At 40.7% G+C, this 13636-nt stretch overlaps 1 protein-coding gene across 3 annotated transcripts in view; it reads right to left on the bottom strand.

The window, feature by feature from the left end:
• DISP1 (dispatched RND transporter family member 1) overlaps positions 1-13636 on the bottom strand; it is a 90367-nt gene that overhangs the window by 70860 nt on the left and 5871 nt on the right. The window contains exons 2-3 of one of the 3 annotated variants that reach the window (XM_023744943.1): positions 12408-12472; positions 10867-10943 (exon numbers count right to left, since the gene is read on the bottom strand). In XM_023744943.1, coding sequence (XP_023600711.1) covers positions 10867-10873 — 7 coding nt within the window. In that variant the 5' untranslated portion in view covers positions 10874-10943; positions 12408-12472. The remainder of the gene's footprint in view (positions 1-10866; positions 10944-12407; positions 12473-13636) is intronic. The other 2 variants (XM_014446087.2, XM_023744942.1) reach the window with 2 other exon arrangements.

Raw genomic sequence — 13636 nt, 5'->3', positions numbered from 1 at the left:
GTCAACTGAACTGGGTCCTGAATTTTTCATCACCAGAGATGTTACTTGTTGGTCAGGGCAAACAACGTTCAAAATCTGGGCAAGCCAGCCTCGGGGGGGGGGGGGGGGATCCCAGTATCCTTACCTGGATACTGCCTTTCATTGGACCATTCGTCATGGTTCTTATTGTTCTAATTTTTGCCCCAATAACATTAACATTTATAACACAATTTGTCTTCACCAGGTTACAAGTCCTACTTGTACTCCAGGAATACAGCCGCTTACCGATTCTAAACACCATCACAGCCTCCTTCCATGCCCGGGCCTCACCATCCCTCTGACAGACAGCAAGGATCACTTGGCTCTGAAGGAAAATTGTCCCTTTTCAGCAGGAAGCAGCTATAGAAGAGACCCTACACCCCTTTCGCTTAAAGAATTCAGAGCCAAAAACCCTTGGGGGGGGGGGATGATATAGGAGGCAGTTAGACAGACGTGAGTAGAGTAGGAACGATAAGTCAGGTATGGAAGGTCACCAGGGCAGAAAGCCCGGGAGCCTAACAATGGGAAACACTTGGAGGATAAGTATTTGGGGGTGGGCCCTGGTCCCCAGGGTGAACTTCCCCTCCCCTAGCGTATCGCTGGTCATGGGGTTCAGACCTTTCCCTGACCTTCCCTCCCCTGGTATATTGCTAGTCATGTGGTAGACCCCTTTAGAAGAAAAAGGGGGGCTGGAGAATGGCCTCAGAAGATTCTCATACAAGCTCTGCATGACCACTCCCTTAAGCATTAAACCTTAGAGAGACCACCTAGGCCTCAGTTGTATTTCAGCTCCAGGACCAGAAGAGCAGCAAGGCCAGGCGGGTGATGCCATGGCTGACACCAGGACCAACTGCGATGACGAATGACCCCCAGCCCTGGCACTGACCAATCAGTAGAGACCACGAACATGAAAGGACATACCAGGAAAGCTGATGAATATTCTATTGAGATCCTCCCTTGAGACCTCCCCTAAAATTCCTGCCTTTGAAAACCCATAAGGCAAGGGACCTAGAGCAAGCCCCTTCTCTCTCTCTCTCTCTCTCTCTCTCTCTCTCTCTCTCTCTCCAGTGCCTTTCTCCACTCCCTCATTTCCCCAGGCTCACTCTCTCTAGAGCAGTGGTTCTCAACCTTCTGGCCCTTTAAATACAGTTCCTCATGTTGTGACCCAACCATAAAATTATTTTCGTTGCTACTTCATAACTGTAATGTTGCTACTGTGATGAATCGTCATGTAAATATCTGATATGCAGGATGGTCTTAGGCGACCCCTGTGAAAGGGTCGTTCGACCGCGAAAGGGGTCGAGACCTACAGGTTGAGAACCGCTGCTCTAGAGCATGCCTGTGCCTTTCCCTTTCTCCTCCCCCTCCCCCCCATTTTCTTTGCCTTTCTCCTAAGCACCAAGGGCCCTACCTCTGAAAAAGACATCTGGCACTGGCTTAAACTTTTATGATACATCAGCTAGTGCAGACTTTTCCCACTCAAACCAATGTTGTATTTCTTCCATGGACTCTAAGCTAGAATCCCTCGGAAAGTGACCAGAACCTTACAAATAGGAGGATTTAATCAGAAAGCTTATGTTTTGTCTCAAAGAATGTGGCCAGTGAAAATCAGATGGCAACAATTCACCTGTAGGACACCAAGACACAAAGCAGAAGGGAGAAAAGACAGGAAAAATGCACGACTAACTGGGAAGATTTAAGACGTACGTGGAAGAAGATAGATTCTTCTGATTCAGATTAGATATGGAGTATTTTTTTTAAAGTAAATCCAAAGTGAACACACTCACGTTTTTAAGGCATGTGTAGGTTAACTAAGACACCACATAATTTAGCCTCTGAAAATACAGAAAAGTAAATATAATAAAACTGGTACGTATTTTTAAATTATAAAATGCTCAAATAAAAGTGAAAGCTGTAGATGTTAAGGACTGTTTCCCTGAGGGAGTGGGGCCTACCTCATTATTTCTGGATTTAACCCGACTATTAAGTGCAAAATTAAATTATTCATGACAGGTTCACTGAACTGCCTAATAAAGCACCCTAGAAATATAGAACAACTCCCCATAAATTTACGTGGCAAATGCCTTTTAAAAAATATACAAAACGAGATGCTAACAATATTTTAATTATATTTTTAAAATGTCATCATGTTCTTATTTTTAAACTTTATTAAAGTATAATTTATATGCAATAAATTGTACAGATTTTAAGCATATAGTTCAATGAGTTTTGGCAAATGAATGGATACATTCCAATTAAGATAGAGAATTCTTCCATCAGCACAGGTTTTCTTGTACCCTTGGTCGCCAATCTCCCCAATGAACTCCACTCCGGGTAACCATGTAATAGAACCATATAATATGTACTCTTTTGTGCCAAGTCTCTTTTAGTCACCAGATGTCTGTGAGAGTCATCACAGTTGCGTGTATCAGTCCTCCATTCATTTTTATTGATGAGGAGTACGTATTGCTTTGAATGTTCACACCACGATTTATCCATTCCCACTGGATAGACATTTAGGTTGCTTTCTGTTTTTGACTATTATGCATGAAGCTGATATAAACATTCATGAATAAGTCTTTTGTTTCTATAGGAGCATATGTTTCTACTTCTTTGGGGGTAAATATGTAGGTATGGAGTTGCTGGGTCGTAAGGTACGTGTATGTTGCCTACGAAGCACCCTGCCTTGCAAGTGGTGATGCCATTTCACACTCTCATTAGCAATGTTCCACTTGTTCTTCTTCTCTTCTTGTTATTCTCGGCGTCTTTCATGTGAGCCATTCTGGTGGTTCTAAGTGGCATCTCATTAGAGGCTTTAAGTAACTGAAGTGTCTTTTCAAGTCTTTGCCCATATTTTAAAAAATTGTTTCTCTTTATCATTGTGCTGTAAAAATTCTTTAAACATTCTAGATATAAACCCTTTGTCAGACATTGTGTTACAAATATTTTGTCCTGTTTTGTGCCTTGCTTTTTTATTTTTAAATGGTATCTTTTGAAGAAGAAAAATTTATTATCTTGAAGTCCAATTTATTAAACACTGTTTTATCTTATGAATAGTGGGGTTTTTTTGTCCTAAAAAATTGCTACGGTCTGAATGTTTGTGTCCCCCCAAAATTCATTTTGGATCCTAATGTCCAATCTGGTAATATTAGGAGGTGGGGCCTTTAGGAGCTGGGAAATCCTGTGGGTGGAGCCTTATGAATAGGATAAGTGCCCTTATAAAAGAGGCCCCGATGAGGTCCCTAGCCCCTTCCGCCGCGTGAGGATACAATGAGGCGTGTACCACCTCACCCAACGCTGTTGGCACCCCGACCTTGGCCTTCCAACCTCGAGAACTGTGAGAAATAAAACCAGTTGTTTCTAAGTGACCCCATCGGTGGTATTTTGTCATAGCAGCTAAACGGACTAATGCAGAAATCTCTGCCTACACTAAGGTCACAAAGACCTTCTACGTTTTCTTCTAAAAGTTTTGGTTTCAGGTTTTACAATATTAGGTCTGTTTTTAGATCATTTGTGCATTTGCTGTATATAAATATATTTAATTATTATTATTACTTTTAATATATTTTTATTGATTTCAAAGAGGATGGGAGAAGGAGAGAGAGAGAAATATCAATGATGAGAGAGAGAGTCATTGATCAGTTGCTTCCTGCACGCCCCACAGTGGGGATCAAGCCTGCAACCTGGGCATGTGCCCTGACTGGGAATTGAAACGTGACCTCTTGGTTCATAGGTTGACGCTCAACCACTGAGCCACACCGGCCTGGCAATAAAAAATATATTTTAAAAAATTATTTGTCTGCTGACCCTGATTTTGGTTTCACTATTAAAGTCAATATTGTTTGGTTAATTCTGATTACACAGATCAGTTTCAGTTTTCATGTGGGAGTATTCCACAGCCACATTCACACCTTCACTTTGCATTTCTTCTATTAAAGTGTACAAATAAGTGTAACCTGTGGCAAATGTCAAGCACTGGAAACCATGAGTGAAGAGTATTAGGCAGTATTCGAATAATGTAATGTTTGGATCTCCTAGGAAGGTTAATAGCATAACACAGAATCCATGTCCAAATCCCCAATTTAAGAATTTATTTTGCTGTCAAAACTTGTTATTTCTTGCAACACCACTTATTGGACTCATACCAAGTATACTACGTGAATAAACTTATTAATACTTTTTTTTTGCAAGGCTGAATCACTATTAGCAGTAGACAGGGCCAGGGAATTCACACTAACATATGGCAACAGCCACAAACAAGACTGACTGGGAAGCCTTCTCTCCTACACGCTCCTATCCAGGTTCCAGAAAGATCCATCTTAACCTGTGACTCCGTGTCAACGTTTCCTGCTTTTGCTTTGGACTTGGTATCAACGGATTCCTGTGAATCAGCGATCTCTGCTTTGATCGCTAAACTTTACTTCTCACAGGAGAATTAAAACGCTTCCCCTGTTTATCATTTGGAATCTGAAAAAAGGGAGCAAATCCCACATGGAAACACTTCTCTTGGGTCTATATCTCCCTACCAGATCCCCTCTGCCACTCCCATTGAGTTTTCTGCCAACAAAAGAACTCAAAAGACACAGCTCTCAGCTCTGACTGATCTGAAAATGATTTCAAGGAAGATACAGAACTTTTCATTACTTTCTTCGTTAAGGTTTCTACTCTGAAACAACACAATGGAATAGGCTTAAAAAATGTTTCTTTCAAGATTGTCTAAAATGAAAATGGTCTTCCTTGGAATGTCCTATATTGCTGAAGTGATAGCAGCATCGTTAAGAAACTCTTAAAAATCGTTTTCATCCATTCACCCATGTTTTTAACATACTGTTTTCCTTTTTCTGTTTCTTGTAGCCTTTGCCCCAAAACATATGAATTTCACAGAGTTATAATATGTGGATATGACTATGAAAAAAACAGTCACATGGGGAAAAGGATAAACCAATGAACAGCTTACATTTGGAAGCAACAGTGTCACAAACGAGACAGTATCCCAACCACTACTGTTGGCATTGTCTCCACTAATCAGAAAATCTCTTGAAAGAGTTCCTTTAGGAACTGCTGAAAAGCTCTTATTTGGGGAAAACAGATTCCCTATCATCAATCAGTTCAACAGACAAGACGTACGAGGTAACTGGATATCCAACCAAACCCTGGCTTTCAAGGGATTAAACATCAATTTATTTAATACTCGCTTACTTACATTTTAAGGGTATTTTCTTTCCTCATTCTTAACCTCAAATACTTGACTTCAGAAAGGATCCCAACACACTTTCCCAAAATATATCGCAATGATAAATACAAAATCCATGCTACTCAAAGTATAAAATATATTTTTTAAATTAGAATCTTAGAAAAAAAGTATTTATTTTCAATGTTTCAAGTTAAAAACAAGTAAACAACTAAATATACTAAGAAATCTCTTAAAAGCCTTTCAAGTAGGAAAAACAATAGAAAACTGAACATTATCAGTTACTCAAGATAAGGTTGTTACAAAAATAACAAGAAAAAAGACGTTAAAGTTTTCATAGTTCTGGTAGAAGTTAACACGGTGATGTTTAGGAAGATTTAGTTACCCTCTCCCAGTTTGTGAGAAAATAAGGGTTATTCCAACACTTCCTGGTTTGTCTGTTATCTTCAATGTGCAGCTGAATTTATTCTGTTATCAGAATATCTTCTGATAAAAACACCGAAAAACTCAAAGTTTAAAAGACTCGCTCATTGTGTTGGACATTCTAATTTTATCATTTTTATACTGCCCCACCCGCCGCTTTCTCTTGCTCTAGAAAACAAATTTACCAAAAGTAGAACTTTTTAACTCTTTTCATTTAATAAAAATACCTCTGAAAACTTTACTTTTAAAAATGTTGCCGAAACCGGTTTGGCTCAGTGGATGGAGCGTCGGCCTGCGGACTGAAGGGTCCCAGGTTCGATTCCGGTCGGGGGCATGTACCTTGGTTGCGGGCACATCCCCAGTGGGTGTGCAGGAGGCAGCTGATCGATGTTTCTCTCTCATCGATGTTTCTAACTCTCTATCTCTCTCCCTTCCTCTCTGTAAAAAATCAATAAAATATATTAAAAAAAAATGCTTTACTTCTTAAGATTTACTTGTCCTACACATGCAATAGCTTGAAAGCCTTACTTTTTAGTTTGTTCAATACATATTTGTATATATGATATGCATGTAGGGTTTTACTCCATCTCATTCATGTCCATGGAGTAGCCAGCCTGTATTTCACATGGGATACTTATTATGGGTGGCTAGTCTATCTAAAATCAAAAATTACTAGAGGGCCTTTCTCCCCATTGCCCACCCATCACTTGGAGGTGAATGCGGGACCTTAAACAGGGCCATGTTGGGACTATTGGGGGTAACTCTATAGAGCTAAACCATCTCCCAGAAACGGCCTTAAATGAAGCAACTGGTATGAAACGCCAACTTGCTCCTAACATTCAGGCAGATCCACGTTGCAAAAGGGTGAAGTCCTTCAGGGATCTGTAGCCAAGGGCCCAGAGCGTCCCAATCGGAACCCATGATTAGTGACTCAGATCAGGGACTGAAACGACCAAATGATGGCGGGTCAGCAGTGTCAGGCCTCTGTTATTCTGACCTCTGACCCCATTCCAACCTGCCAAATTAGGACAAAGCTCTCTTTCTATTCTTAAAGATGTCATTATTTTGAACATAAAAATATAAAAAACAAGACTAATGCGATATTTATAGATACTAAAGCAAAGAAAACCATCAACAAAATGAAGAGGCAACCTACTATTTACAAATCGTATATCTGATAAGGAGCTAATATCCAAAGTATATGAAGAACTCATACAACTCAACAGCAAAAAAATAAACAATCTGATTAAAAATGGGCAGATCACCTGATTTTTCCAAACAGGTACATGAAAAGATGTTCAACATCACTAATTACCAGGGAAATGCAAATCAAAACCACAATGAGATATCACCTCACACCTGTTAAACGGCTATTATCAAAAAAACTAGAAATAACAAGTACTGGCAAAGATGTGGAGAAAAGGGAACCCTTGTGCACAGTTGGTTGGAATGTAAATCGGTGCAGCCACTATGGAAAATGTTATGGAGGTTCCTTAAATAATAACTGAACTAGCATACGGTCCAGCAATTGCACTTCTGGGTACTGACCCAAAGAAAATGAAAATACTAACTACAAGAGATATATGTACCCCATGTTCACTGCAGCATTATTTATAGTAAATATGGAAACAATCTAAATGTCCATCAATGGATGAGTGGATAAAAACACTGTGGTAAGTATGTGTACACACACTCATACAATGGAATATCATTCAGCCATAAAAAAAGAATAAAATCTTTCCATTTGTGACAACATGGATGGAACTTGAAGGCCTCACACTAAGTGAAATAAGTTAGACAAATACAAATACCATATGATCTCTGTTGTATGTGAACTTAAACATCTAAATAAATAATCCACGCATAAATAAGATACAGAGGACAGTTTTGTGGTTGCCAGAGGTAGGGGGATACAGTGGGAGAACTTTTTTGTTTGTTTAAATAAATTGAATAAATAAATAAATAGATAGATGAATAAAACAAGATTAAATTTCAAAAAGACAATATGGCATTTATAAATGATTACCTAGCTCAGGCAACTATCATGCTTGAAACTAACAAGTGTTTTGGTTATGAATTGAAGAGCAGTGGGAGCAGAAGACACCTGGACAAGTTTCTTTGAATGGCAGCTGCCTGGGAAATGTCCAGATGCTGTGAGCAGCCAGCCCCTGGGATGACAAGAGCCAGGAAGAGAAGGGCTTGCAGTTCAGGTATTCAAACAAATATTTCAACAATGCGCCTGTCTTAACAAGCAACACTCCAAGGTGCACGTGGGTGACCCGCTCCAGCTTTCGGCTCCCGGTTCCCATTAACCTGGCATCAGGAGAAACCTGATAAGGTGCTATCGCTGAAGCCGATCCTCCGGCTTCTGGGGCTGTTTTCCCCACGCCAAACCCTTTACAGCTGGCTTTTAAAAACATCTCAACCGCACACTTTGTGTTTATGGATTGTTGTGCATTTAGCGATAAACTGGCTCTTCCCAGAAATGTCTGCAGTTAAGCAGCCGCTGCCCCAAGAATTCACAGAGACGCACTCCACCGACCTGCAAATACCCATAAGGAATCGTTTGGAACAACTAATCCTGCGCCTTTAGGTAAACCAGATTAACTCCAACTGATCTCTCTGGAAACTCTCCGTCGAGACGCGATGTTTCCAATCACTCGTAGCTATTTCCAAGTCCCTTTGGCAAAGGGTTTTTCTTTCTAGGCTTTCTAGGTCAAATGATTGGCCCCGTGTAAGCAAAGATTGCCTTGAGTCACTGCTTCAAAGGCAGCGCAACCTAAGAGGGTCTCTCAGAGCCGTCCTGACATCAAAGTGCAGGCCAGCTTCCTCTGCCTTTGGGATTGACAGGGTGAGTCTGTGTGAGGAAGGAACTTCAAAGAGCTGGCCCCCAGCCAGCCGCAGTGGGGCTGGTTGTCTCCTGCACTGAGTTAATCCTCCTTAAGGAAGAAATGCAGGTATCAGCCACCAGAGCAATCTAACCGTCTTCACACAGCCACTGGAGCCAGCTTTGTCTGAAAACACGTTTGGAGGCTCCGTGGTCTTTTCCAATGTAATTTTTAAGCACACAGTAGGTGCTCAATAAACATTTTTGAATGCACCCATACCTGGATCTAACAGCAGGCCATCAGGTGTGGTAGCTGCTCCTGTTGTCAGGGGTGGTATCTAATAAACCTCTGAATATGGCTCGGCTTCCTGTCTCGTGTCCCCCCAGCACTCACTATCCAGGTCCCCACGCCTAGCTCTCTGCCCTCAGCATCGGAAAAACAGAGGAGGGACAGAAAAGGAATGTGCGTATCAGCAATGTGATCTGAGCTGGAGACGGAACACTGAGAGGTCTTTCTCCACAAGCCCTTCCTCCCACAGCTATTAACGTCGCCCTCAATCATTTTTTTCAGAACAAAGTCCTCTTCTCTGTGCAGTAGAATCACCACCTTTTTCTCCCACCCCTCATGAGCAAAGTCATCCGTGCCCCCCATTTGGAATGTAAATCACAGAAATGTATTTCTATACCAAGAAATTAGGCAAATTCAAACACACACATATTAGAAATTTTAAAAGGACTGATGAAGTAAATAATATATTAAAGTTTCCATTTATTAATAGTTCAAAAATTATTTCATTAAAACTATTTGATTATTAATATGTTAACAGTGAGAACAGCGTTATTATACATGTGTGTGCTTTTCAATCTTCATTTAACCCCTTGTAGTGAAGTGATTTGCGAGTCTTGTTCTAACTTCGGTTTCTTCAGGTACTTGGTTTAGTGCAGTGATGGCGAACCTATGACACGCGTGTCAGAGGTGACACGCGAACTCATTTTTTTGGTTGATTTTTCTTTGTTCAATGGCATTTAACTATATAAAATAAATATCAAAAATATAAGTCTTTGTTTTACTATGGTTGCAAAGATCAAAAAATTTCTCTATGTGACACGGCACCAGAGTTAAGTTAGGGTTTTTCAAAATGCTGGCACGCCGAGCTCAAAAGGTTCGCCACTGCTGGTTTAGTGGGAGAAAGAACCCTCACAGATAACACGTGGCTCCAAGTGAAAGGAGACTCTTTAGCTGCCTTATCATGACACTGTGTTTCAGGTCTACCCATCAGTTGTCAGAGGTTTGTCTTCCGTGCTGAGTGTTAATTTAAAATGTTCAAATGTGCCCAGCCGGTGTGGCTCAGTGGTTGAGCATCAACCCATGTGCTGGGAGGCTGCCGGTTCCATGCCTGGTCAGGGGAACATGCCTGGGTCGCAGGCTCCATCCCTGGCAGGGGGTGTGCGGGAGGCAGCAGATCAATGTTGATGTTTCTCTCTCATCGATTCTCTATCTCTGTCTCCCTCTCCCTTCCTCTCTAAAATCAATGAAAACATTTTTTGTTAAATGTTCAAATGCTATAAAGGGTGACATCGGCAGCTAATACCTCGAGGTACCATATACACATAGAGTGAAAACAGTCCCTCACAGCAGACTCACATCTGATACGTTGAAGAACTGGGATTCAAAGCCAGAAAGCATGCTTTCAAAGTCAGTGCAATAACCCCTTACTACTCAAAGCGCGACCTCAACCAGCTGCAGCTGCTGGGAGCTTGTTAGAAATGTGGGTTCCCAGGCCCCGCCCCACACTATTGACTGAGTCTGCTTTGTAACGAGATCCCCAGATGATGCGTAGAGACATTCTACACAGATATAATAAAACCATTTAAATGTCTCATACCTGAGAACACTGAACGCCTATCGGCAGGCGCTCACACTAGAGAATTCAACTACACATGGTTTGATATCCATTTTTAAAAGCCCGAAATGACTTACATTTGAGAGAGGCAGAGACACATAACTATCTATTTATATTTTTTTGCCTTGATAGTTCACATGATACGTGCACAGTCTGCATTAGTGAGGCTTTCTAGGGAAAAGCTTCCAGAAAATCATGACTATCTGAACCTCTTATATTGCACGTCAATGTAAGACACAGTCACTGCATTTTCTGCAAAACCGCTATAAGCCCCCTAAAATGTGAACTGCTCAAAGGCATGAACCATGTTAGGACATAGTGCAATGCCTCAGAACAGAGTAGCAACACAATATTTGCTAAAAGGGTACGTGAAAGAATTGAAACAGCGATCATCTGGGCCCCCCTTCGGCTGGCACTGTGATGAACACCGCATATATATTCTACATCCTCACAACAATCCTTAGGAGTGGGAATCGGAGACTGAGGGAGGGCAAGTAACTTACCCAACATTCCATACCTGGTAGGAAACTGGAGTTACATTCAGGTCTCACTTCAAAGCCCATGAGCTAGACCAGTGGTTCTGAAAACAGGCGAACATCAGAATCACGTGGAGAACTTTTAACCATTTCCCCCACTTCTGTGTCCCTTTTTGTCCTGCTCTGACTCTCAGAATCATGTTCCACACACTCACACAACAACAAATAAATAAGACCCCGAACTGAAATAAACACAATAACAGATGATCCTGACTGTATCATCAATCACATAAGCATGTTGGAGGGGGAAAGAACTGACCCTAATAAACATGGACAACACTGTTTTGAGTAAATACTGTAAGACTAAAGAAAGACCTGTACACAAATATTATATTGGAGTCAGTACATTTATTTGTCAAGGGGGAGGACTGGCTAGTGAGACGACTTTGTGTCAAGGTTTCTTTCTCACCCTTGGCACTCCTGGCATTTTGGACCATGTCCCTCTTTCTTCTGGAGGCTGTCCTGTGCACTGTAGGACATTGAGGACAACCAAAAACATCTCCAGCCAATGCCAGAAACGTCCCCTGGGAGACAAAACTGGCCCCAGTTAGAACCACTGCTTTATCTGTCTACTAGGTTTGAACGAGTTAAGTAAACATATTAGAGATAATGCGAGCCAGGTTCTTTCCTCTCATGCTGGGGGGAAAAGTTACAAATAAGAAAAGGAGAGATGTTAGAAAGAACCCTGTCCTGTTGGGTTTGAGTAATGAGTATCCATGGACTTGCTTCCCAACTTAGAAAAATCTTTAAATTTTGCCTTTTTAAAAAAATCAAGTATTACAAGGCAAGCGGGGGCCCCCTGACGCCACAAGCCAAGTGGAACATTCTGGATCCTATTCTCTCTCTCCCCTCCAAGGAGGTCACCGCTGCCCTGAATTGGGGGCTTGCACTCCCATGTGTGTCTTACACTATTACTACATGTGTATGGGGGGACTGCTAGAAAAATCTGCCCATTCTGAATAAAGGAATAATACTGCATGCTCAAAAAGAGAAAAAAATTGTTCCCTGTCAGATGCTCTTCCGAGGATATTTTTTTAATATTTCTTTATTGATTTCAGAGAAGGAGAGAGAGATAGAAACATCAATGATGAAAGAGAATCATTGATCGGCTGCCTCCTGCACGCCCCCCACTGGGGATCGAGCCCGCAACCCAGGCATGTGCCCTTGGCCAGAATCGAACCCGGGGCCCCTCAGTCCACAGGCTGATGCTCTATCCACTGAGCCAAGCTGGCTCGGGCTCTCCCAAGGATTTTAACTGAACAATACCTTTTCGTTGTCATGACAACCCTAAGAGGTAGGTATGTTACCCCATTTTGCTATCTGATACATCAAGTTTCCCTTAGGAACTTCCTTTTCAGAATTTGCCTGGATGTTGTCACATTTTTTTCCTTCCGGGCAAACTTTAGAAGCACATACATATCTTAAAATACAACAGCGACATCCAAAACTTTTCATTTGAATTCATTATAGCAGGCATCTAGTTAGTGTTTTCTGATGCTATTTCCTACCTAAAATATTCTGCTCCTCGAAGAGGTCAAGAGATGCTCCCGCCATTTCCATTCTTTCTAGGCTCCTAGTATGTAGAAAAGGAAAGAAAAAAGCCAAAATAGTTAGAATAATTCATGGTACATTTTATAGTTGGAATAATTCCTAGTACATTTTATAGTTAACACAGAGGCAAAAAGAAAACAAAAAACATACAACTGTAAATAAACCTTAATTGGGGATAATATTAAAAGTTTAAATTTATGGCCCTCCATGAATGTAAGGCTCAAACTAAAGGATCCACCAGTCCCATCCCATTACCAGCCCCCAATGCTCTCTCACTGTCTATTTTCACTTCACCCCCTCCAAAAACTAGCAAACTACTCATTTCCTTTGACCTGATAATCATTTAGAGCTATAGTAATAGTATCAGAATTCTTCATGCAGGCTTAACCTTAATAGTTTCATTTGAAAAGCTACTATGTATATTCAGTTGTAAGTTACATCTCTCAGAATATAGAAAAGATCAAGGAGAAGATAGGATCCCTCTATTTATTTTTCTTTATAGTTGTTTCATCATGTATAATTTATCTTGTTCTCTTATAGCCTGAATCAACTAATCTTTAAAACCATGAGCTATTAGATCAAATGGTCATGGTTTTTACAAGCTTTGCTAGCTCCTCAGAGAGAAAGAATTCCCCTGTTAAAATGTAGTGCTTGGAGGGAGGCAACCAATAGATGTGTCTCTTTCACATTGATGTTCCTCTCTCTCTCTTCCCCACCCCCTCCACCCTCCTCCCTTCCACTCTATCTAAAAGCAATGGAAAAATATCCTCAGGTGAGGATTAATAAAAAAAAAAAAAATGTAGTGCTTGAATCAGATCTTGATTATAATCTCATGGTCTTTAAAAGATATTAATTTGGTGCTACTTTAATGAAAAAAATAAAAGCTTGCTACAAGAGCAACTGATTATATATAACAAACCTTAACTAAGAAAAGGATTAGTATTTTGTTTTCTCAATCCCAAATACACTCAAATTGTTACTGACATTTTTCTGACGTTTTCAACTGACTAATTTTTATATTTTATGTGAAGAGCTGCTTTGTTAGTGCTATGTGAAACCTATGATTAAGAAACTCCCAGTAAATATTTACATTCAAAAATATTTTTCTTTTATTAGTACCTGTGATTTAAAACAAACAAACCACCTCTTAGGGCCTGAGGCTCCCTAATGTTGGAAAATTACAAGA

Source organism: Myotis lucifugus, unplaced genomic scaffold (genome assembly GCF_000147115.1).
Source record: "Myotis lucifugus unplaced genomic scaffold, Myoluc2.0 scaffold_500, whole genome shotgun sequence".
NCBI classification, from domain to species: Eukaryota; Metazoa; Chordata; class Mammalia; order Chiroptera; family Vespertilionidae; genus Myotis; species Myotis lucifugus.
Note: the sequence above shows the minus strand (reverse complement) of the source record. Positions and strands in the feature narration are given on the sequence as shown.